Source organism: Chrysemys picta, chromosome 17, assembly GCF_011386835.1.
Source record: "Chrysemys picta bellii isolate R12L10 chromosome 17, ASM1138683v2, whole genome shotgun sequence".
Lineage (NCBI taxonomy): Eukaryota > Metazoa > Chordata > Testudines > Emydidae > Chrysemys > Chrysemys picta.
This window is the reverse complement of record NC_088807.1, coordinates 23,414,377-23,439,977: the sequence shown is the minus strand read 5'-3', so window position 1 is coordinate 23,439,977 and position 25,601 is coordinate 23,414,377. Positions and strand designations below refer to the sequence as shown.

General features: G+C 61.6%; 2 protein-coding genes across 2 annotated transcripts in view; both read left to right on the top strand.

Annotated features, from left to right (window-relative positions):
* SLC17A7 (solute carrier family 17 member 7) overlaps positions 1-25,595 on the top strand; it is a 28,329-nt gene extending 2,734 nt beyond the window's left edge. Inside the window, exons 2-12 of the mRNA XM_065571115.1 lie at positions 12,932-13,184; positions 13,547-13,665; positions 15,151-15,265; positions 15,734-15,821; positions 16,029-16,115; positions 16,960-17,102; positions 17,606-17,755; positions 18,329-18,461; positions 18,989-19,099; positions 19,626-19,778; positions 24,664-25,595. Of these exons, the coding sequence (XP_065427187.1) occupies positions 12,932-13,184; positions 13,547-13,665; positions 15,151-15,265; positions 15,734-15,821; positions 16,029-16,115; positions 16,960-17,102; positions 17,606-17,755; positions 18,329-18,461; positions 18,989-19,099; positions 19,626-19,778; positions 24,664-25,010 (1,699 nt within the window). The 3' untranslated portion in view covers positions 25,011-25,595. The remainder of the gene's footprint in view (positions 1-12,931; positions 13,185-13,546; positions 13,666-15,150; positions 15,266-15,733; positions 15,822-16,028; positions 16,116-16,959; positions 17,103-17,605; positions 17,756-18,328; positions 18,462-18,988; positions 19,100-19,625; positions 19,779-24,663) is intronic.
* LOC101949384 (nucleobindin-1) overlaps positions 1-25,601 on the top strand; it is a 137,129-nt gene that overhangs the window by 27,256 nt on the left and 84,272 nt on the right. The window lies entirely within an intron of this gene.

Here is a 25,601-nt window from a genome sequence, read left to right as displayed (position 1 = left end):
TACACACCCGTGTATATATGGAGATGTTCCCAGGTGTGTGTCTATGTATTGTATATAGAATGGGAGGCGTGGCAGGGACCGCGAGGGTCGTCTAGACCAGTCCCCTGCGCTCACGGCAGGACTAAGTCTTATCTAGAGCAGTGGGTCACGGCGGCTCTGGTTAGCACCGCTGACCGGGCCGTTAAAAGTCCTGTCAGCGGCGTTGCCCGGCTCAGGCAGACTAGTCCCGACCTGTTCTGACACCGCGCTGCGCCCCGGAAGAGCCCAGCAGCAGGTCCGGCTCCTAGGCAGAGGGGCTACAGGGCTCCGCGCGCTGCCCCTGCCCCGAGCACTGGCTGTGCACGGCCAATGGGAGCTGGGGAGGTGGTGTCTGCGGGTGAGACCCGTGCGGAGCTGCTTGCGCGCCTCCGCGTCGGAGCCAGACCTGCTGCTGCCACTTCTGGGGCGCAGCGCGGCTCCCGGTGCCGGGACACGCGGGAAACTGCCTCTGCACCCCTGCTGCGCCGCTGACCGGGAGCTGCCCGAGGTAACCCCGTGCCCCGATCCCCTGCCCCAGCCGTGAGCCCCCACAAACCTGGAGCCCCCTCCTGCACCCCAAACCCCTCATCTCTGGCCCCACCCTAGAGCCTGCATCCCCAGACCAGAGCCCTGACCCCCTCCTGCACCCAACCCCCAGCCCTGAGCCCCCACAAACCTGGAGCCCCTTCCTGCACCCCAAACCCCTCATCTCTGGCCCCACCCTAGAGCCTGCATCCCCAGACCAGAGCCCTGACCCCCTCCTGCACCCAACCCCCAGCCTTGAGCCCCCACAAACCTGGAGCCCCCTCCTGCACCCCAAACCCCTCATCTCTGGCCCCACCCTAGAGCCTGCATCCCCAGACCAGAGCCCTGACCCCCAACCCCCAGACCTGAGCCCCCACAAACCTGGAGCCCCCTCCTGCACCCCAAACCCCTCATCTCTGGCCCCACCCTAGAGCCTGCATCCCCAGACCAGAGCCCTGACCTCCTCCCACACCCCAAAGCCCTCATCCCCGGCCCTGTCCCAGAGCCCTGATCCCCTCCCGCACCCCAAACACCTGCCCCAGCCCTGAGCCCCCCAACCCGGAACCACCTCCTCCACCCTAAACCCCTCATCCTCGGCCCCACCCTAGAGCCCTGATCCCTTCCCACACGGTAACCCTTTGCCCTAGACCTAAGCTCCCCCTGCACCCCAAACCCCTCATCTCTGGCCCCACCCCGGAGCCTGCACCCCCAGCCCAGAGCCCTGACCCCCTCCCATACCCCAACCCCTTCATCCCCAGCTCCGTTGGGTCGCAGGCATCAACAATTTTCTTCAACTGGGTCGCCAGAAACCAAGTTTGAAAACCACTGGTCTAGACCTTTCATCCGTTGTATGCATAAAATCATGAGTACGGACAAAATAAAACCTATTTGCATAGATGTATCTCTCTCTATTACATGGACACGCCGATTTGAGAGACATACAGACACATGCATGTGTGTGAAAGTGTCCATAGAATAGAGATCCACACACACCGTTTCTTATCTATAATTATAATATATAAACACACACCATACACTCTGGCTGTGAAGCTCAAGCCAAATCTTTGTGTAGCTACTACAATCCGGGGGGGCACAGATCTGGGTGCGTATCTGTTCCCTCAACTAAAGCGCTGGATGCGTGTGGATGAAACCGGCGTTAAAAGACCAGTTGAAGGTGCTTCGGCGTCCTTAATTCGGGTCCCCTTGTGCGCCGGCCTTTCCAGACCGTCCTTAACTCTGGCCCCACCTGCTTCTTTCAACACCGGGCACGGCCGGGGCCCGTCACAGGGCGGCTCTTCCGTGCCGAGTTTTGGCCTCGTGGCTCGACGTTCGCTTTTCTCTTCATCCCGCCGCGTGTGGCCTCGCGCCTTGTTCCCGGCGTGTGGTTCACGCCGCCCACTGCTGGCTGCTCAGAGCTTGATCCCTTCTGGGCCTTCCTCCGGGACCCGCCAGCTTCCCACGGGTGGATTCCTTTCTCCCCGCGCCGGCGAGGGACCGAGCCCGGTGATCGACGCCGGGGAGCTGAGACGCCGGGCAGGAGCACCCGCTTGGCGGGCGTAGGGCCTGCGTGTGCAGGGTGCTCCCAGCACGGCGGGCACCTGGAGGCCCTGCCTGGCCTCACCCAGGAGCTCCAGGGCAGAGGCTCTTGTCCCTTCCTCCAACGCACCGCCGCATGGCCCGCCCGGCTCCTGGCGTCGGCAGCAAACCCGGCAGGGGCCGGGCCGAGTCGCCCCCGGAGCCGGGCTGGCGCGGGAGCACGTGCACCGGGGGCGTGGATAAGGTCGCACGGCCCACCTGAGTTACGGCATCGTTGACGTCGCACCCTTAACGAGGGGCTTTTCCTCCAACTGGTTTAAACTCTAATGAAATCGCCCTGGGGACTGGAGCGTGTCCAGTGACTGGGGGTGACAAAACATCCACCCACTGTCTGGCCATCTATCCCCATCCACCCCTTTATCTATCTATCTATCCCCATCCACCCCATCTATCTATCTATCTATCTATCTATCTATCTATCTATCTATCTATCTATCTATCCCCATCCACCCCCTCTATCTATCTATCTATCTATCTATCTATCTATCTATCCCCATTCACCTCCTCTATCTATCCATCCATCCATCTATCCACCACCACCAACCCCCCCCCACCCGCCTGTTTCTCACACACACACAGGAGATTTTTGCGGGCCGCGTTGGGTCGTTTGCCAGCAGCCGACACCTTTCAGGGTCACGGGAGGCCAGTACGAAGCCGAAAGGCCGCTCGATATTTTTCCCTTCGCTGCTGTGAACTAGACAGCTGGGCCAGGGCTTATCCTCCAGACCGGCTCCCAATGTGAAATTGCTTCTTGTCGTGTGCCAAGGCCGGATCCTGTGTGCCCCTGTGTCCCGGCCTCCCCCTGCTTGAGCGGATGAGTCCTGCTCTGTGTGTGTGTGTGTCAGCGAGAGAGAGAGAAATTGGGCCCAAATTTCCCAAGAGATTTAGGCACCCAAAGATGCAGCAAGAGGCACCCCAGGGGTTTTGACAGCACCTCGGTGTCTGGCGACAGTCTCTGTTTCTCTCCAAATCCCCAGCTCCCAGAGTCCTGGGATTTTGTGAAAATGTCAGCTTCCATTTAAAAAAGAAATAGTAATTGTTTTAGACAGTCCGGTTGAGGGAGAAAACTTAAAAACACAATCCTTAGAGGTATTTGGGGGGGTGGGCACACACAGCTACCCCGGCACAGGAGAGCACACTGGGAGACCCGGGTATGGGAGGTGGCGGGAATGGCAGGGCACATACAGCCCCTAGCATGGGGGACAATCGGGGGGTTGTAGGGAATCTCTGGGAGGGAAGCGGGGCGCCCAGGGAGCTGGGGGGGGAGGGGGATGGAGGTTTTCAAGGAGTTCCTGGTTTGTTCCACCTGACCCCCGAGTGTGTGTGGGGGAGACAATGTTGCTCCCCTAGAGCTGCTATTTCCCTTGACCCAGGGCAGGACGGCCCAGTGGTTAGGACCCGGCCTAGGAGATGACAAACCTGGTTCGAGCCTGTACTCTGCCACAAACTCCCTAGGTGACCCTGGTTCGGTCACTTAGCCTCTCTCCTCTGCTCTGTACCATGGGATAAGAGCCTGTCCCCAGGCGTGAGGCGCCCAGACGCCAGGGCAGGAGTCGGGTGGGTGACCCAGGTAGATTTGAGCAAATCGCCTCTGGGGGGAACTTGAAAACCCAGGCCGTGAAAACTACCCACAACCGCCAGCCATGTTTGGGGTGGCTCCACCTGGGAAAGGGGCTGGGGGACAGGACTCCTGGGTTCTCTCCCTGGCTCTGGGAGGGGAGTGGGATCTAGCGGATAGGGCAGGGGGAGCTGGGAGACAGGACTCCTGGGTTCTCCCCCTGGCTCTGGGAGAGGCATGGGGTCTAGTGGTTAGAGTAGGATGGGGGCTGGGAGCCAGGACGCCTGGCTTCTCTCCCCAGCTCAGGGAGGGGAATGGGGTCTAGTGGTTAGAGCAGCGGGGGCTGGGAGTTAGGACTCCTGGGTTCTCTCCCTGGCTCTGGGAGGGGGGTGGGGACTAGTGCTTAGAGCAAGGGAGGCTGGGAGCCAGGACTCCTGGGTTCTTTCCCTGGCTCTGGGAGGGGAGTGGGGTCTAGTGGTTAGAGCTGGGGGGCTGGGAGCCAGGATTCCTGGGTTCTCTCCCCAGCTCAGGGAGGGGAGTGGGGTCTAGTGGTTAGAGGAGGGAGTGCTGGGAACCGGGACGTGTGCAACCTTTCCCCTGACTCCAAGGACTTTCGCCAAGGCGGGGAGAGGCCCAGGTTCCTTCCGACCAGCCCGTCCAGGGCGTGCTGAATAATTCAGGCCTTTTCTAGCAATAGCTGCATCCTGCCTCATCTATATTTCATGGCGCTGAAGTTGGCTCCAAAGACATTTTTTTCCTTCCAACACCCTGTGTCTAAATCTCACCACTCTGGGAATCCCTGAACCGCCCAAAGCCCCGAGCAAAGAACCAGCCCCGATTTCAGCTCCCTTTGCCTCCCAGCCTGGAGCATTCTTCTCATTGGACTGAAGGGGAGGGGTGGGGAGCCAGGACTCCTGGGTTCGATCCCTGGCTCCGGGAGGGGAGTGGGGTCTAGTGGTTAGAGTGGGGGGGCTGGGAGCCAGGACTCCTGGGTTCGATCCCTGGCTCCGGGAGGGGAGTGGGGTCTAGTGGTTAGAGCGGGGGGGCTGGGAGCCAGGACTCCTGGGTTCTCTCCCTGGCTCCGGGAGGGGAGTGGGGTCTAGTGGTTAGAGCGGAGGGGCTGGGAGCCAGGACTCCTGGGTTCTGGCCCTGGCTGTGGGCAGAGTTTAGTACTATTTTGTTTGAATTTGAGTGTCTGTTTTGTGTGTGCATTGAATTTTCTCTCCTTTGACTGGAGAATTTGAACTGTATGTTTTTAATATATCTATATCAATCTCTCTCTATCTCTCTATCTATATATTGCACAACTGCCTTCTGGTTTTCGGTTTTTGAGAGCATTTGGTTGTTTTTATTTGATTCTGGTTGCTTAGGGTTGCATTTGGCTTTGAGTTTTAATTTGTGCAGCCAATTTCGTGGTTTTCTTCCCTTCTTCGTTCGCGGCACGAGGATTATTTAATTAATTAGCATCATTGGCTATAATTAACCACCTCATTTAGACAATTTTATTGAGTTCGTTAGCTTAATTTCAATTGTTTCCCGCCCTGTTGATTTTGATTCATTACAGTTGTGCTGGTTTCTTATTTGCATGCTGCTTAATTGCAGTGAATTCATTTATGATGTCATTGGGGCGCTTTCGCATGATTTAATTTGATTTCGCCATCATGTTCCTTTGCCGCCGTAGGATTACCTTGATTTGACGGATCGCCGTGACTGAAATCCGTTGTGGTGGCCTTTGATTGCTTCGGGTCGCTGGGGATTGTGAATTTTTTTCTCTGATTTCATTTTTATTTTGATAAATTCGGATCAAATCGAGTGGCTTTTGGGCCATTTTGTCCTGGCCAATTCCAAAGAGTTCGTTGCCGATTTATCAGCTTTCGGGAGGCTAATGTTTCATCCTGATGGGTTGGTTTCCTTTAAGATCCCCGTCTGGGTCTCCCTCTGTTTCCCCAGCCAGCTCCAAACTGAAGCCCCCTCCAGCCCCTCCTCTGGCCTTTGTCTCTTTCCCAGGCCAGGAGGTCACCTGATCTCTTTGTTCTCCAGCACCTTCAGTTGGCACCTTGCAGAGGAGGGTCCCAGGCCATCAGTTGCCAGGAGACAGGGTGTCGGCCATTCTCTGTGCAGACACCATCACACTGGCCCTCTCGGGCTCTGCAACAATCACACCCCCTTATCCCACCACCTAGATCCTTAAGAACTGCATAGGGGAAACTGAGGCACCCACCCAGTATTCAGAGAAAACATTAAGAACATTCCTGCTCCGTCACAGTTCGCCAACTCCGCGCTGCCCGGGCTGGCCTTGCCGCGCTTCCTCGCTGCTCCTGCCCCGTCCGCTGCGTAGAGCAGAAGTGGGATCCTCGTGGGCACTAGCAGGCAAAGGTCTGTCACGCCCCAAATGGCTGGAAATCGGGTGCCCATTTTCCCCAGGGACTGGAATTAACCATTGGACCAACTGGACGAGGGCCGTTTTAAAACGCCGGGGATTGAGTCACCCCTGCAGCGTCTTCACTTGAAGGCAGGTTTCGCAAACTTTTCGCCCCCCCCCCCCCCCCGGCAGCTCCTCTCTGGACCCGCTCCGGCTTCTCCAGTCTGTCGCGGCGCTCGCCCCGGCTGTCAGACAGCCCCGACGTGCTGCACGCTCAACCTGGGGCAGATCCGTTTGGAAAAAAACTGTCCAGCACCATCGGAAACTTCCCAGAGTGGATACCCCTGCAACGCTCGGACCAGCCTGGCTTTTGTGATGCACGCGGCCAGCTTCACACCCAGTGTTTTCCTTTGCTTCAGGGCTCCTGGGTTCTCTCCCCGGCTCTGGGGCTGGGAGCCAGGACTCCTGGGTTCTCTCCCCGGCGCTGGGAGGGGAGTGGGGTCCAGTGGGTTAGAGCAGCGGGGGCTGGGAGCCAGGACTCCTGGGTTCTGTAGAAATGCCCTGAATTAGTTCCTGCTCGGCTTTGGGTTTGATTTTGGGGCCGCACGGCCTAGTGTGTGATGCCCTGGACCGGGTGCAAGGCGGTATTGTAATCTGATGGGTGAGCTTCGTCAGGCCTGGCTTTCGTTCCACTTGGTTGTGAGGCATGCGGCTGTGGATACGGATCTATTACCTGTATTATGGTAGCACTTAGGAGGCCTGGTCATGGAGCAGCACCCCCATGGTGCGAGGCGCTGCGCATTATTACGTGTATTATGGTAGTGCCTAGGGGCTCCAGTCATGCATTGTGCTAGAGGTGCTGTGAATTTGTATTGCTATTAGGTGTATTACGGTAGCACCCAGGAGCCCAGAGACAGCCCAGGGCCCCACGGTGCCAGGCGCTGCGCAATATTAGGTGTATTATGGTAGCACCCAGGAGCCCAGAGATGGCCCAGGACCAACCCCACGGTGCCAGGTGCTGCACATTATTAGGTGTATTACGGTAGCACCCAGGAGCCCAGAGACGGCCCAGGACCCCACGGTGCCAGGCACTGCACAGTATTAGGTGTATTACGGTAGCACCCAGGAGCCCAGAGACGGCCCAGGAGACCACGGTGCCAGGCGCTGCACAGTATTAGGTGTATTACGGTAGCACCCAGGAGCCCAGAGACGGCCCAGGACCCCACGGTGCCAGGCGCTGCACAGTATTAGGTGTATTACGGTAGCACCCAGGAGCCCAGAGACGGCCCAGGAGACCACGGTGCCAGGCGCTGCACAGTATTAGGTGTATTACGGTAGCACCCAGGAGCCCAGAGACGGCCCAGGACCCCAGGGCTGCACAGACCTGAACTAAAAGCCGGCCCCTGCCCCGCAGAGCCTCCAGTGCCAGACAAGAGGCGCTGGCTGGAGACAGACGGACGGCAGGACCCAGACGCTATGGGGGGGGCAGCAGGGGAGCCCCCCAGAGCCTGGCCCCACTGGCATCCTGGCCGGGACGAGCCTGAGGAGGGAGCCAAAGGCGGATAACGAGGTGGCTGTCCCAGTGCTCACAGGGGCGCCTGCCCTGCGCGGGGGGCAGCCGGGAGCTGACAGCACGGCTGTGAATGGGCGAGGCCACGGGGGCAGGGCGGGGAGAGACGGAGACTGGCAGGTTGTGTCTGGCACGCTAGCGACGGGCAGCCAGGCCTGACGCGGGCACAGCGACGGGCACGGAGAAGAAGCGGTGCAGTGGCGTCCGAGCAGGGCATGTCTGTGTTTCCCAAGAGCAGAGGACCGGGGTGTATTTACGTGGTAAGGGGGCCCCTGGGTCTTCCGGAGCGGGCGGTCAGGCCGCCTGCCAAGCGCCCCCCCAGAGTACAGCGGTCTGAGCTGCGGCTGGCTGCCACGGGAGCAGCCTGTTTTCTTTCTCTCTGGTTTTGGGTCCTGAGTCTTCGAAGAACCAAACAAACTCCCGAGCTTGGCATTGAAACTCCCGAGATTTTCCAACCAACGTCCAGGCGCTGCTTTGACTTGGCCGCTTTTCAAGCTTATCTCTGCAACTTTGAAAACGAAAACCTTAAATTATCACGACGGTCGTCGACCTCTGACCCCCCTCGGTTTAGCCAAGATTGGCGGCCGGGGGAGGCTCTTTCCTAGGAGTGAGAAATGGATAATACAAGACGAGCCAATTGGATAATTTTTTTCCTTTCTGCATTTTTTATGGGTTTCCTAAATTTGGGTCATGGCCACCAATTTGGGAGGGGGCAACAATGCCTCAAGGTTTCGCTTTGAAACTTCCTCCCGTTTTATGAAAGAAAAACATGAAACCAGTTCAGAAAAAAGATTTTTTTTTCCCTTTTAACTTTTGGATTTGGCGAAAATTTTGAACCGTTTTCCAGGAATTTCCCGGCCCCAGATAGGATTCAGGGGGCCACATCCTTCGTAGACTGGCCTCCGCTAACCTGACTGGCTGGAGGGCCCAGGCTGGAGGCCGGCCTGGCATTAATTCTTGCTTCAGCTGGAGCAGATCGGTTCGGAAACCGGCCGCATTTACCGTGTGCCGGTGGAGGATCCACCCAGACGGTCGTTAATTCTCCCGGTGGTTAAACATTTGCACCGTGGCTGCAGGCTGAATTGGTCCAGTTTCCGCGTTAGACCTTGGCCAGATTAAAGACGCCTTCGCTTGCAAATTTCCCCACGTTGGTCACCCCCTAATCTTCTTAAGCTGCATCCGTGCACCCCCTCCCCTGCATTCCTGCCCCAGTTGTGCCCCACGGGGGGCGGCCGGGCCTGTTTAGGTGGGCGGCTGCTCTCCACCCTCCCCGGTCACCTTACGCGGCTGGATTCAGCCAGGTGCCCGGCAGTTAATTCCCCTGCAGCGAGGGTCATCCCCGGCCCCATATAGTAATGGGGGGGGAGAGCAGATGGATACGCCCGTCGCCAGGTGGGGTGAGGGGCTGGGGGGGGTTAGCCCTGGAGGGGGGGCTCCCACATACAGCCCCCCACCCTGCCCCCCAGAGGAACACACATTCACACCCAACCCTAACCCGGGACCCCCTGCTGCCCCCAGCTGGATCTCGAGACTTGGGCCAGGGATCCCTGCTCCCCAATATCGCCTCCCAACCCCCCCTCAGAGCAGGACTCGTTCCCCCCAGCAATGGGGGCCAGGGACACACAGAGCGCAGGGCCCGGCCCCCCCAGCAGGGGGCGCCAGGGACACACACACAGCGCGGGGCCCGGCCCCTCCAGCAGGGGGCGCCAGGGACACACACACAGCGCGGGGCCCGGCCCCTCCAGCAGGGGGCGCCAGGGACACACCCAGCGCAGGGCCCGGCCCCTCCAGCAGGGGGCGCCAGGGACACACACAGCGCAGGGCCCGGCCCCTCCAGCAGGGGGCGCCAGGGACACACACACACAGCACAGGGCCCGGCCCCTCCAGCAGGGGGCGCCAGGGACACACACACAGCGCGGGGCCCGGCCCCTCCAGCAGGGGGCGCCAGGGACACACACACAGCGCAGGGCCCGGCCCCTCCAGCAGGGGGTGCCAGGGACACACACAGCGCGGGGCCCGGTCCCTCCAGCAGGGGGCGCCAGGGACACACACACAGCGCAGGGCCCGGCCCCTCCAGCAGGGGGCGGTAGACCCGTCCCCCCCCCACACACTCGGGGCCGGTTCTGCTCTCACTAGCCAGGCTGGGGGGGGGGGGCGCGGGGGGGCTGGAGCAGCTTGTGCGGGGGGGGGGGCGGCTCCCAGCTCCAGCCCGGTGTATTAAGAAGCGGATGAGGCAGCTTGGCCGGGAGCCCAGCGCGGGGGTTTAGCGCCGCTTCCATATGGTCCCGCTGCGCCCAGCGCTCGCCACGTGGAGTCGGCACCGGCGCCAACTCCCCCCCCCCCCCCGTCCGCCCCCCCAACATATCGGGCTGGGATTGCAGCGGGCGGGGGGGTCAGTTGGGGGCTGCGGGGGTGGGGCGAGGGGCAGCAGGGGGCGCTGGGCTGCGGGGGGTCAGTAGGGGGCTGCGGGGGGCGGGGCGGGGGCTGGCCCCCACGCGGCACTAGGGGGCGCTGCGCTGTGGGGAGCGGGGGGGGGGGGGGAGGCTCCGTTTCTCTCACCGGTTCTTGCGGAGTTGCTGGTGCTAAGAAGATGCGGCGTGAAACGATGCAAAAATTAGCATCTTAACACCAGGCGGAGAGGAAGGGGGGGGGGGTGAGAAGTGGATGCGGGGAGGAGGGGAGTGGGGTGGGGTAGCAGGGAGGGGGTGGGTGTTGGGATGGAGGTAGAGGGGAAGGAGTGGGGAATTGGGGAAGGGCTAGGGGTGGGGTGGGGATAGGAGGCGGCGGAGTGGGGGTAGAGAGGAGCACGGGGGGTGGCGCCAGGACCAGAAATTAGAGGCTGGTTCTGCTCTCAGATCACCCAGGGTCAAGCCGGAGTCACTCCTGTTTCAAAGGCAGGGCCGGGTTCTGCTCTCAGCTCCCCCCCTCCCCCCCGGATCAATCCAGAGTCACTCTGTCTGCAGTGGGGATAGGGCCAGGTTCTGATCTCAGCTCCCCGGACTCCTGGGGTCAATCTGGAGTCACTCTTGTTTGCAATGGGGGCAGGGCACGGTTCTGCTCTCAGCTCCTCCAATGCCTGCGCCCCGGGTCTATACAGAGTCACTCCTGTTTGCAATGGACGCAGGGCCCGGTGCTGATCTCAGCTCCTCCAGGGTCAATCCGGAGTCACTCCTTTTTGCAATGGGGGCAGGGCTGCGCATTTTACCAACTGAAGAGAAACAAAAACCTGAAGGCTTCAATATCTGTTAACTAGGAGCAAACCCTGGGAATAGGCTGGAGGGACGGGTTGGGGGAGATGGATGGATTGTGGCAGCTGCATCTCAGTGCTGGGCGAGGGGTCCCCGTATACCCAGTCCCTGCCCCATGGGGGTCCCCGTATACCCAGTCCCTGCCCCATGGGGGTCCCCGTATACCCAGCTCCCACACTCTGCCCCAGAGGGGCCACGTTGTAGCACTGGGTGAGGGGTCCCTGTATAACCAGGCCCCGCGCCCCACCCCAGAGCCAGCCGCATCCCAGCACTGGGTGAGGGGTCCCCGTACACCCAGCCCCCGCGCCCCGTCCCAGGGGGCCCCGGCAGGAAGCAGTGGGGAAAGCTGGCACCAGAGGAGCGGAGGGCACTGGGGAAGGTCGGGTCAGCTCGGGCCGGGCGCCGGGCGGGGAGCTCAGCCAGGGATATTTAAAACCGTCCTTGTGATCTGCTAACGCAGCCACCTGCACCGTGACCCCGCAGCTCCATGTGCTGAGCAAGCCAGCAGCCGGGGGGGGGGGGGCTGGCCCCAAGTCCCCAGGGCAGCGCTAGGGGGGCCTGTGCTGCAGGGAGGGGGGGATCAACCTACCCACCCACCCCATCCATCCCCATCCACCAATACATCTATCTACCCCACCCACCCCCTCTATCTATCTATCTATCTATCTATCTATCTATCTATCTATCTATCTATCTATCTATCCCCATCCACCCCATCTATCTATCTATCTATCTATCCCCATCCACCCCCTCTATCCATCTATCCCCATCCACCCCATCCACCCCCTCTATCTATCTATCTATCTATCTATCTATCTATCTATCTATCTATCTATCTATCTATCTATCTATCTATCTATCTACCCCACCCACCCCCTCTATCTATCTATCTATCTATCTATCTATCTATCTATCTATCTATCTATCTATCTATCTATCTATCTATCCCCAGCCACCCCCTCTATCTATCTATCTATCTATCCCCAGCCACCCCCTCTATCTATCTATCTATCTATCTATCTATCTATCTATCTATCTATCTATCTATCTATCTATCTATCTATCCCCATCCACCCCATCTATCTATCTATCTATCTATCTATCTATCTATCTATCTATCTATCTATCTATCCCCATCCACCCTATCTATCTATCTATCTATCTATCTATCTATCTATCTATCTATCCCCATCCACCCCATCTATCTATCTATCTATCTATCTATCTATCTATCTATCTATCCTCATCCACCCCCTCTATCTATCTATCTATCTACCCCACCCACCCCCTCTATCTATCTATCTATCTATCTATCTATCTATCTATCTATCTATCTATCTATCTATCTATCTATCTATCTATCCCCAGCCACCCCCTCTATCTATCTATCTATCTATCTATCTATCTATCTATCTATCTATCTATCTATCTATCCCCATCCACCCGCTCTATCTATCTATCTATCTATCTATCTATCTATCTATCTATCTATCTATCTATCCCCATCCACCCCATCTATCTATCTATCTATCTATCTATCTATCTATCTATCTATCTATCTATCTATCCCCATCCACCCTATCTATCTATCTATCTATCTATCTATCTATCTATCTATCTATCCCCATCCACCCCATCTATCTATCTATCTATCTATCTATCTATCTATCTATCTATCTATCCTCATCCACCCCCTCTATCTATCTATCTATCTACCCCACCCACCCCCTCTATCTATCTATCTATCTATCTATCTATCTATCTATCTATCTATCTATCTATCTATCCCCAGCCACCCCCTCTATCTATCTATCTATCTATCTATCTATCTATCTATCTATCTATCTATCTATCTATCCCCATCCACCCGCTCTATCTATCTATCTATCTATCTATCTATCTATCTATCTATCTATCTATCTATCTATCTATCTATCCCCATCCACCCCCTCTATCTATCTATCTATCTATCTATCTATCTATCTATCTATCTATCTATCTATCTATCTATCTATCTCTCTGTCTCTCTCGCTCTCTCCGTGTCCCTGGGCCAGGCTGCTGGAGCGGCGCCAGCCTGGCGGGGAGACGATCGAGCTGACGCAGGAGGGGCGCGCAGTGGAGGTGTTGGAGAAGCACCAGCCGGTCGTGGACTGCACCTGCTTCGGCCTCCCGCGCCGGTACATCATCGCCATGCTCTGCGGCTTCGGCTTCTGCATCAGCTTCGGCATCCGCTGCAACCTGGGCGTGGCCATCGTCAGCATGGTCAACAACAACACGGTGTACAGGGGCGACAAGGTGGTGGTGGAGGTGAGCGGCCTGTCCCCTCTAGGGGGCGCTGCCTCCCATCTGGCCCCAGGGCAGGGACTGGCTGGCTCAGGGGGGCAGGAATGGGGCACGGCACCTGTCCCCTCTAGGGGGCGCCAGTTCCCACCAGGTCCCAGGGTGGGGACGGGCTGGCTCAGGGGGGCAGGGAATGGGGTGCGGGGCCTTTCCCCTCTAGGGGGCGCCAGCTCCCATCCGGCCCCAGGGCAGGGACTGGCTGGCTGGGGAGGGGGAGATGGGCTGGCTCAGGGGGGCAGGGACTGGCTGGTTCAGGGGTGCGGGGAATGGGGGTGCGGGAGAGCGAGGGATGGGCCCGGGGTCTTTCCTCTGTTTCTTTTCCTCCACAGAAAGCCCAGTTCACCTGGGACCCCGAAACAGTTGGGATGATTCACGGCTCCTTCTTCTGGGGCTACATCGTCACACAAATCCCCGGGGGCTTCATCGCCCAGAAATTCGCTGCCAATCGGTTAGAGGAGAGACACAGCCGGCCCCACTGCCCAGGGCGGGGTTAGGGGGCACTGGGCTGCGGTGGGGGCGGAGGTTCAGCCAGGGGGGGCTGGGCTGTGGGTGGGGGGCAGGGAGACTTTTCAGATCAGGTACAAAATCTCAATCTCATTAAATCTCCCCAGGCTCCTTTCTGCCCTGTCAAGGCCTGGCCCCTTTCCAAATGGGCTAATCCTCGGTTGGTTCCTGGCCCGCTGCGCTGCAGCCAGCCCCCGCACCCCACCCCAGAGGCGCCGCATCCTAGCACTGGGCGAGGAGTCCCCTGCCCCCAGTCCCCGCGCCCCACCCCAGAGGGGCCGCATCCTAGCTCCGGGCGAGGGGTCCCCGTGCACCCAGCCCCCGTGACCCACCCCACAGGGGCCGGGTCCCACTGCTGGTTGGGGGGTCCCCGGATACCCAGCCCCTGTGCCCCACCCCAGAGAGGTCCCCAGATACCCATTCCCCGCGTCCCACCCCAGAGGCATCAATGGTGCGACAGTGTGAGGTAGGCAAAATGCACTAGTGAGCAGCTGTTATGATCAGGGACAATGCGGCTCCAGCCATGACCAGCAGTGGCATAAATAGAGAGCAGCCATTGTGCCAACACAATAGTGTGTCACTAGTGTTAGCGCAATGCATTAGTGAGCAGCAAGCATGCAAACGCTAGTGATCAGTGAGCGTGCAATGCACTTTTGTGCAGCAAACATGCAAACCCAATAGGAGCAGTGAGCATTCAATGCACAAGTGAGCGGCAACCATCCAGTGCACTAGTGAACAATGTGTGTGCAAACACAATAGTGAGCAGCCAGCATGTGATGCCCTTTTGAGCAGTGAACCTGGAAACTTACAATCGAGTTGCACGTATACAAACACAATAGTGTGCAACACGTGTTTAGTGTACTAGTGAGCACTGAGCATGCAAACACAATGGTGACCCTCGAGAGTGCAAATACTATAGTGAGCACAGAGTGTGCAATGCACTAATGTGCGGTGAGTATTTGAATGCACCAGCAAGCACACAAATACACTAGCACTCCTTGAGCATGCACACACTGTAGTGAGCTGCAAATGTGCAAACACTGTGAGCAGCGAGTGTGCAAACACAGTCACAAGCAGCAAGTGTGCAAGACTCTACTGAGCAGCAACCATGCAAACACAACAGTGTGCCTGGCACCAGTGAGCATGCAAATGCAATCGGAAGCAGCGAGCATGCAATGAACTAGTGAGAAGCAAAGACAACAGTGAGCAGTGATTGTACAATGCACTAGTGAGCAGCGAGCAGGCAAACACAAGAGTGACCAACAAGCGTGCAACACACTAGCATGCAGGGAGCGTGCCATGCCCCGGCGAGCGTGCAGTCCTGGTGTATCTTGCTGACAAGCAGCCACCCCGCTGCACAAGGGTGAGTCGCGTAGGTGCGATTGCACAAGCGCCCCACCCCTGCCCTGACCCTCCCCTCCCCCCGCAGTGTGTTTGGCTTTGCCATTGTGGCCACCTCGACTCTGAACATGCTGATCCCGTCGGCCGCCAGGGTTCACTACGGCTGCGTCATATTCGTCCGCATCCTGCAGGGGCTGGTGGAGGTGAGCGCCCCTGAAGGCGGGGACTGAGGAGGAGGGGGGTGGGGCTTGCCTTCCTGGCCACGCCCCCATCCCCATGGGGGAAGCTTGGGGGGGGGAAGGGTTAGGGGGTGGGGCTTGATATGTTGGTCACACCCCTTCCCCCACATGGAGCTGGTGGGGTAAGAGGGCGGGGCTTGCTTTTCTGGCCACACCCCATCCTAGTCTGGGTGGGAGAGGGCAACCTGTTGAAGGGGGTGGAGCTGCTGGTAGGGGGCGGATCTCCCTCTAGCCACGCCTTCTTTGCCTATTGGGAGGTGGGCCTGAAAGTGCAACACGGTATGGGGTGTGGCCTGATGTGATAGCCACGCCCCCTTCCTAATGGAGGGGGCTTGTCAGTGCAGGGGGGGGAAGGGTGCCGGTGAAGGGGCGGAGCCTGGTAGCCTGGCCACGCCCCCCAAGCCCTAACATCTGTCTGTCCATCTGTCCCAGGGGGTGACGTACCCAGCCTGCCATGGGATCTGGAGCAAGTGGGCCCCCCCTCTGGAGCGCAGCCGCCTGGCCACCACGGCCTTCTGTGGTAAGGGACCCTCCCCTGCCGAGCCCAGACGCCTGGGTTCTTGCCCCGGCACCGGGAGGGGAGTGGAGTCTAGTGGTTAGAGCAAGTGGGGCTGGGAGCCAGGACTCCTGGGTTCTCCCCCCAGTTGCCGGGGGGGGGGGGGGGGAGTGGGGTTTGTTCAGTTCGCACCGCGGGGCTTTGGCTAACGTGGGCCACAACCTCCCGCAGGCTCCTACGCGGGCGCAGTGGTGGCCATGCCGCTGGCTGGGGTCCTGGTCCAGTACTCGGGGTGGAGTTCGGTCTTCTACGTCTATGGTAAGGTCAGACCCACGGGCCCATCTACCCTGGCGTCCAGCCTCCCCCCACCCGCCCATGGGCCCATCTACCCTGGCGTCCAGCCTCCCCCCACCCGCCCATGGGCCCCTCTACCCCGGCGTCCAGCCTCCCCCCACCTGCCCACGGGCCCATCTACCCCGGCGTCCAGCCTCCCCCCACCCGCCCATGGGCCCCTCTACCCCGGCGTCCAGCCTCCCCCCACCTGCCCACGGGCCCATCTACCCCGGCGTCCAGCCTCCCCCCACCCGCCCACGGGCCCATCTACCCCGGCGTCCAGCCTCCCCCCACCCGCCCACGGGACCATCTGCCCCGGCATCCAGCCTCCCCCCACTCGCCCACGGGCCTATCTACCCTGGCGTCCAGCCTCCCCCCACCCGCCCACGGGCCCATCTACCCCAGCGTCCAGCCTCCCCCCACCCACCCACGGGCCCCTCTACCCCGGCGTCCAGCCTCCCCCCACCCGCCCACTGGCCCATCTACCCTGGCGTCCAGCCTCCCCCCACCCGCCCACTGGCCCATCTACCCTGGCGTCCAGCCTCCCCCCACCCGCCCATGGGCCCCTCTACCCCGGCGTCCAGTCTCCCCCCACTCGCCCACGGGCCCATCTACCCTGGCGTCCAGCCTCCCCCCACCCGCCCACGACCCCATCTACCCCGGCGTCCAGTCTCCCCCCACTCGCCCACAGGCCCATCCACCCCAGCGTCCAGCCTCCCCCCTCACACCCGTGGGCCCTCCTGCCCAGTATCCCCACACAGAGGCGGGGGGGCTCTCCCAGCTGGCTGTGCCCCCACCCCCGCGGTGACTCCCCCCCTCCCATCGACAGGCAGCTTTGGGATCTTCTGGTACATGTTCTGGTTGCTGGTTTCCTATGAGAGCCCAGCTCAGCACCCCACCATCACGGAGGAGGAGCGCCGGTACATCGAGGAGAGCATCGGGGAGAGCGCCAGCCTCATGAACCCCCTGGTGGTGAGACCCCACGGCAAGCAGGCTGGGGGCACTGCTGTGGGGAAGCTCGCAGCGCCGGGATGCCATAGGCTGGGGGCACTGCTGTGGGGAAGCTCGCAGCGCCGGGATGCCATAGGCTGGGGGCACTGCAGTGGGGAAGCTCGCAGCGCCGGGACACCCTGGGCTGGGGGCACTGCTGTGGGGAAGCTCGTAGCACCGGGATGCCATAGGCTGGGGGCACTGCTGTGGGGAAGCTCGCAGCGCCGGGATGCCATAGGCTGGGGGCACTGCTGTGGGGAAGCTTGCAGCGCCGGGACACCCTGGGCTGGGGGCACTGCTGTGGGGAAGCTCGCAGCGCCGGGACACCCTGGGCTGGGGGCACTGCTGTGGGGAAGCTCGCAGCACCGGGACGCCCTGGGCTGGGGGCACTGCTGTGGGGAAGCTCGCAGCGCTGGGACGCCCTGGCCTGGGGGCACTGCTATGGGGAAGCTCGCAGCCTGGCTATCTCACCCTTCCCCTGGCAGAAATTCAAGGCCCCCTGGCGCAAGTTCTTCACCTCCATGCCCGTCTACGCCATCATCGTCGCCAACTTCTGCCGCAGCTGGACCTTCTACCTGCTGCTCATCAGCCAGCCGGCCTACTTCGAGGAGGTCTTCGGCTTCGAGATCAGCAAGGTACCGGCCCCAGTGCCCACCCCACCCCGCTGCCTTCCCCCGGAGAGAACCCAGGAGTCCTGGCCCCCGGCACCCACCCCACCCCGCTGCCTTCCCCCGGAGAGAACCCAGGAGTCCGGGCCCCAGCGCCCACCCCACCCCGCTGCCTTCCCCAGGAGAGAACCCAGGAGTCCGGGCACCCAGCCCCCGCGCTGCCCTCCCCAAGCAAGGAGAGAACCCAGGCATCCGGGCGCCCAGCCCCTGCGCTGCCCTCCCCGAGCCGGGACAGAACCCAGGCGTCCAGGCACCCAGCCCCCGCGTTGCCCTCCCCGAGCCGGGACAGAACCCAGGCATCCGGGCTTCCAGGCCCCTGCCCCGCTCTAAACACTAGCCCCCAGAGCCGGGACAGAACCCAGGCCCCCCACCCTGAGCAGGGAATCCGGGAGTCGAATCCTGCCTCCTCCCATCAGTGTCACGAGTTGGTTGGGGCCCAGACTCAGCGGGGTGGGACCCAGGAAAGAGGGGGCGGGGGGTGGGGGAGGCTCCCCGCGGGTGCCAGGCCAGGTGACTCCCCCTCTCCCTGCCCCCCCCCAGGTGGGTCTGCTCTCCGCCCTGCCCCACCTGGTCATGACCATCATCGTCCCCATCGGGGGGCAGATCGCGGATTTCCTGCGCAGCCGCAGGATCATGTCCACCACCAACGTCCGCAAGATGATGAACTGCGGAGGTGAGACGGGGGCTGCGGGTCGGGAGTGAGGGGCACCGGCAGGGCTGGAGGAGCAGGGCCGGGCTGGCAGGGGCTGCGGGTCGGGAGTGAGGGGCACTGGCAGAGCTGGGGGGTCAGGGCCGGGCTGGCAGGGGGCTGTGGGTCGGGAGTGAGGGGCACCGGCAGGGCTGGGGGGGGCAGGGCCGGGCTGGCAGGGGGCTGTGGGTCGGGAGTGAGGGGCACCGGCAGGGCCGGGGGGGTCAGGGCCGGGCTGGCAGGGGGCTGCGGGTCGGGAGTGAGGGGCACCGGCAGGGCTGGAGGAGCAGGGCCGGGCTGGCAGGGGCTGCGGGTCGGGAGTGAGGGGCACTGGCAGAGCTGGGGGGTCAGGGCCGGGCTGGCAGGGGGCTGTGGGTCGGGAGTGAGGGGCACCGGCAGGGCTGGGGGGGGGCAGGGCCGGGCTGGCAGGGGGCTGTGGGTCGGGAGTGAGGGGCACCGGCAGGGCCGGGGGTGTGTGTGACTCAGTTTCTCTCTCTGTCCCCCCCCCCCAGGCTTTGGCATGGAGGCGACTCTGCTGCTGGTGGTGGGTTATTCCCACAGTAAAGGCGTCGCCATCTCATTCTTGGTCCTTGCTGTGGGCTTCAGTGGCTTCGCTATTTCAGGTCAGCAGGGGGCGCCGTGGGGCAGGAAAGAGAGTGGGGGCTCGGCGGGGAGCACCGTGGGGCAAGGAGCAGGACGGGGACCCAGCAGGGGCGATGTGGGGCAGGGAGTAGGGCAGGGGGTGAGGGGGGAAAGGAAGGAGGGTGGGGTCTTGGCAGGGGGTGCTGTGGGGCAGGGGGTAGAAGGTGGTAGGGGGTGCCGTGGGGCAGAGATGGGGGTGGGGGTGCAGCAGTGGGCACCATGGGGCGGGGCGTACGGCAGGGGTTGTCGTGGGGCAGGGGGTGCTGTGGAGCAGGACAGGGGGCAGGGTGTGCTGTGGGGCAGGGTAGGGGGCAGGGGCATGGCAGAGGGCACCGTGGGGCAGGGTGTGCTGTGGGGCAGGGCAGGGGGCAGGGGTGCGGCAGGGTGCACCGTGGGACAGGGCAGGGAGTGCCATGGGGCAGGGCAGGGGGTGGGGGTGCAGCAGGGGGCACTGTGGGGCAGGGCAGGGGGCTCTGACCTACTGTCTTTGCTCCCCCGTCCCCACAGGGTTCAACGTGAATCACCTGGACATCGCCCCACGTTACGCCAGCATCCTCATGGGCATCTCCAACGGGGTGGGCACCCTCTCGGGCATGGTCTGCCCCATCATCGTCGGGGCCATGACCAAGCACAAGGTGCGGCGGGACTGGGGGGGGCTGGGTGATCGGGGAGCTGCGGGTCGGGAGTGAGGGGCACCGGCAGAGCTGCGGGGGGCAGGGCTGGGCTGGGCTATCAGGGGGCTGCGGGTCGGGAGTGAGGGGCACCGGCAGGGCTGGGGGGGGCAGGGCAGGGCTGGGCTATCAGGGGGCTGCGGGTCGGGAGTGAGGGGCACCGCAGGGCTGGGGGGGCTGTTGAAGCTGGTGTTTGTCACGGAGTATTGGGGGACTCAGGGCCCTGCACCCCCGGCTTCCTGCGATTCACCATGACTCTCAGCCAGCCAGTAAAGCAGAAGGTTTATTTGGATGACAGGAATACAGTCCAAGACAGGTCTTGCAGGCACAGACAACAGGGCCCCCCTCAGTTAGGTCCAGCTTGGGGTCCCAGGGCATCCCAGCCCCCCCCCTTTGGGGGGTCAGAGCCATCTCTGCCTCCCAGCCATCTCTCCAGCCTCCTTCCAGCCTGCTTCCAGCACTCTGCCTTCAGCGACCCCTCCCACAGCCTTTGTTCAGTTTCCCGGGCCCCGGAGTCATCTGACCTCCAACCCCCTCCTGGGTTCTCATGTTACAAGCTCAGGTATGTTCCCTTGGGCCGGCTCCCATCCCCCGATGCAGACCATCCTAGTCACACTCCCCTGTCAGCATTCACACACCACAGTAAGAACAGTCCCAGTTCGTCACATCTCTCCCCCCTTCGAGACCGAACTGAGCAGGGTCACTTTAGCCAGTGACCCGGGGAAGTTCGAACCTACCCCCGTTCCCATGGATGCCCCCGCATCCCTCCAGTTCCTTGGTGAGAATTACACCAGGCCCCTTCCGTTCCACGCCCCCCCTTAGGTCGCGGGTGCTTGATGGCACTCGCAGTTCGCATGTGGGAAGGTTTATGCGGCCTGTGCCCTTTTCCCACCCCCATACCTCTGGGGTTCCAACTGGGCTGTGGTCTTCTCCCAGCGCTCCAGTCCGGAGGTCTGTGCTTTGGGCTCTCTTGGTTTAGAGCCCCCCTTTTAACCTTGGCCACCCTCTGGAAAGGATCCTCTATGCTGGGCAAGGGTCCTAAAGCTCTTTTCCCCTTGTCCCAGGCCTTCCTCCCCCTCTGACAGGGGTCACAGGATCCGCAGTACTGTCGGACAGTAACAAAGACCCCAGGCCAGTAAAAGCTCCGTAGCAGCCTCTGCTGGGTCCGCCAGGTTCCCTGGTGCCCTGAGAGGGGAATGTCATGGGCCCGGCACAGCAGCTGGCGGCGATACTTCTGGGGTACCACCAGCTGCCTCCTGATCCCCCCTGACTCCATTTTCCCTGGGGGAGCCCATTCTCGGTACAGGAACCCCTTCTCCCACAGGAACCTTTTCCGGCCACCTCGTTCCATGGTCTGTACCGCATTGAGGTCGGCCAGGTCCCTTATCTTCCGCAAGGAGGGGTCTCTCTGTAACTCGGCCTGGAACTCAGCAGCTGGGACAGGGATGGCCACCTGCTCTTTCTCGCCCGCTGGGTCCGAAGCTGCAGCCTCCCTGAGCCGCGTCCCTGGGCGTTCCCTCCCCACCAGGTTAGGGTCCTGCGCCTCAGGCAAGGCACCCCCCCCAAGGCCAGGGCGCAGGGCCCCTCGCCGGCTCTGACTGCGGGTCACAACCAGTGCCTTTTGGGGGTTGCTTGGCCAGTTCTCCAGGTCCCCCCCCATCAATACCTCAGTGGGCAGATACGGGTGTACCCCCACATCCTTGGGGCCCTCCTTGGCCCCCCACTTCAGGTGTACCCTTGCCACGGGCACTTTGACTGGTGTTCCGCCCACCCCCGTCAGGGTCAGGTAGGAGTTGGGCACCACCTGATCTGGGGCCACCACCTCGGGCCGGGCCAGCGTCACCTCTGCGCCCGTATCCCAGTATCCATTGACCTTCCTCCCATCCACCTCCAGGGGAACAAGGTACTCTCTCCGGAGGGACAGCCCCGCGCCCACCGTATAAACCAAAAACCCTGAGTCTGGGGCATCCAGCCCCCTAGAGGAGCTGGCCTGGGGCCCTTCTCTCTCTTGGGCAGTTGATAAGCTGCCAGCCCCTCTTGCGTGAGAAGCCTGCCCCTCGTCCGTCTGGGCCTCTACCAAGTTAACCCTATGCGGGTTCGGTCTGCTCAGTCTGTCCTTGAGCTTGGGGCACTGGGCCCGAACGTGGCCTCTTCGGCCGCAGTAATAGCAGCTCATGTCCTGTGGGTCCCCTCGAGCCGGTCGGTTGTCCCTGACGCTGGGCATTCCCCGTGGGAGGGGATTCCCCATATTCCCTCTTTGGGAGGTCCCAGGGTGACTCTCTCTCTGCATCACGGCGGGCCTGTTCCTTTGGGGCTCCTCCCTGCCACCCCCTGACCGGCTCTTTACAAACTCATCAGCCAGCTGCCCGGCGTGTCGCGGGTTCTCTGGCTTTCTGTCCACCAACCACAGCCTCAGGTCGGATGGGCACCGCTCATACAGTTGCTCCAGTACCAGCAGTTTAATCAGGTCCTCCTTCGTCTGGGCCCCACCAGCCCACTTGCTGGCGTATCTTTCCATGCGGACGGCTAGTTGCAGATATGAGATCTCAGGGGTTTTATCTTGACTCCGGAACCTTCCCCGGTACATCTCAGGAGTCAGCCCAAACTCACGTAGCAGGGCCTTTTTGAATAGTTCGTAGTCCCCTTTCTCTGCCTCTCCCAGTTGGCGGTACAATGCCACGGATTTGGGGTCCAGTAAGGGGGTAAGGACCCGGAGTCTGTCCGCGGGATCCACCCGGTGCAGCTCGCAGGCCGTCTCAAAGGCCTCCAGGAAGTCATCCATGTCCTCCCCCTCCTTGTATGGGGCCATGATGCACTTATCAAAGCTCCGTGCAGTCCTGGGTCCCCCATCACTCACCGCAGCCGGGGGTTCGCTGCCCTTCAATCTCACCAGTTCCAGTTCACGCTGATGCTGTCTCTCATTCTCCTGTCTCTGTCTCTCTTTCTCCTCCCGTTCATGCTGACGCTGTCTCTCTTCACGCTGATGCTGTCTCTCTTTCTCCTCCCGTTCATGCTGTCTCTGTCGTTCACGATCCTCCAGCTCTCTCAGTTTTAGCTCTTTCTCCCATTCCAGCCAATTCCGCTCCACGGATGCCGAACGTCGCCGGGAGGATCCTCTGCTGGCCGGCGGGCTTCGCCGGGGGGACCCCCTGCTGGCCGGGGGGATCACGGCGCCTTCGGTATTTGCTGGGCTCCTCCCCACCCTTCCCCTAGGCATAGGAAGGAGGGGTCTCGGGAAGCCCTCAGCAGCCGGCTGACCACTCCCAGCCGGGACAGACACTGGTGCCTGCGCTGCATTTGCCAGGCTGCTTCCCTGAGACACAGGGATCAGTTCATTCGCGCGATCTTCCGCCTCCAGCTGGGCGATGAGCTGTTCTTTGGTGAGCCTCCCAATGCGCAGCCGCCTCTGCTTGCACAGCTCCACCAGGTCGCTCTTAAGCCGCTTGGCATACATCTTCCTGCTGGCCACTCACCGGCCTGTGTGCTCACAGCTCCCCACAGTTCCCAGGGGGACCCCTAGTGTGCCAGCCCTTCTCGAGGTCACCACCTCTCTGCCAGGGTCGAGCTGCAGACTCCTCCGCCCCTGGGACCACTCGCTGCGATCCCACGGGGGACCCTGTTACTGCAAAAGTCCTTCTCGCTGGTCACACACTCCCAGGGGTAATAACCGTCTCTCTCCCACTCTTCAGCTGGCCTGGTCCCCGTCAATCCCCCTTCGTTTTACTGCTCCCCAGTCACTTACTGCAGGAAGCGCCGTCCACGGGGTGCAGTAGATCCCGCCGCTGCCACCAGTTGTCACGGAGTATTGGGGGACTCAGGGCCCTGCACCCCCGGCTTCCTGCGATTCACCATGACTCTCAGCCAGCCAGTAAAGCAGAAGGTTTATTTGGATGACAGGAATACAGTCCAAGACAGGTCTTGCAGGCACAGACAACAGGGCCCCCCTCAGTTAGGTCCAGCTTGGGGTCCCAGGGCATCCCAGCCCCCCCCTTTGGGGGGTCAGAGCCATCTCTGCCTCCCAGCCATCTCTCCAGCCTCCTTCCAGCCTGCTTCCAGCACTCTGCCTTCAGCGACCCCTCCCACAGCCTTTGTTCAGTTTCCCGGGCCCCGGAGTCATCTGACCTCCAACCCCCTCCTGGGTTCTCATGTTACAAGCTCAGGTATGTTCCCTTGGGCCGGCTCCCATCCCCCGATGCAGACCATCCTAGTCACACTCCCCTGTCAGCATTCACACACCCCAGCAAGAACAGTCCCAGTTCGTCACAGTGTTCATGGGGGGGGACACTCAGGATCCCGGTGTTGGGGGGTTGCTGATCTCACCCCCATCTCACCCCCCCCCCACCCCCATCCAGGTCAAAAGGTTTTAAAGGAGGGAAATAAAATATTATTTTGTCTCTTCCTTCTCCCCCTCCCCCACTCCTTGCCCTGCCCCCGCCCCCTCTTCCTCCCCCTCCCCCACTCCCTGCCCTGCCCCCGCCCCCTCTTCCTCCCCCTCACCCACTCCCTGCCCTCCTCACCCCTCCCATTCTCCCTACTCCTCCCCCTCCCATCCCCTCCACTCCCCCTCCCACCAACTCCCTGCTCTGCTCCCAACCCCCCCAATTCCTCCTCAATCCCCCGTGCCCTGCCCCCTGCCCTGCTCACCCCTCCCCTCCTGTCCCCCCACTTCTCCCCCTCCCCCACTCCCTGCCCTGCTCACCCCTCCCCTCCTGTCCCCCCACTTCTCCCCCTCCCCCACTCCCTGCCCTGCTCACCCCTCCCCTCCTGTCCCCCCACTCCTTCTTCTCCCCCACTCCCTGCCCTCTTCACCCCCTCCCGCTCCCACCCCCCCAACTCTGCACTGGCCCCACCCCCCCAATTCCTGGGGGGCGCAGACGCGGAGGAGTGGCAGTACGTGTTCCTCATCGCCTCGCTGGTGCACTACGGGGGGGTCGTGTTCTACGGGATCTTCGCCTCGGGCGAGAAGCAGCCCTGGGCCGAGCCGGAGGAGACCAGCTCCGAGAAATGCGGCTTCATCCACGAGGACGAACTGGCCGACGAGGAGGACGAGGCCGCCCGGGGACTGGGCGACGGGGGCGGGGGCGGCTACGGGGCCACCAAGAGCACCAGCTTCGCCAACGGGGGCTGGGCGGCCGACTGGGACAAGAAGGAGGAGTTCGTGCAGGAGCCCGGCAAGGACACCTACATGTACGGGGCGCCGCGGGAGAGGGACCTGTCCTAGGGACCCCCCGAATCTCCGCCTCCCCCCGGGCACCTCTGCGGTGGTACAGTCCGGGGGGGTGGGACCACACTTGGCCACACCCCTATTCTGCAGGCCACACCCCAATCCCCCCCCCCCCCCGGTGTGTTGGTATGGTCCAGGGGGACGGGACTGAGTTTGGCCATACCTCCCCATTCCTCCACTGCATTGGTACAATCCAGCAAGGTGAGGTGGAGCTGAGTTAGGCCACACCCAAATCCGCCCCAAGTGCCACTGAGCCAGGGGGTGGGATTTATTTTGGCCACGCCCAAATCCCCCACGGCATTGGTATAATCTGAGGGGGCGGGGCTGAGTTTGGCCACACCCCCACACTATAGGCCACAGCCCCCTTCGTTGGTGCCATCCAGGAGGGCGAAGGAGTGGAGCTGAGTCAGGCCACACCCCCAAGCCCTCAAGCCACAGCCAACCCCCCTCACTGGTACAACCCCCCCTCTATTGGTACAGTCCTCTCCCCACCCCCCTCCACAGGCCACGCCCAAATCTCTTCCTCTCTGGGCACCACCATTTGGTATGACCCATCAGGGCGAGGGGGTGGCACTTAGGGTTAAGTTG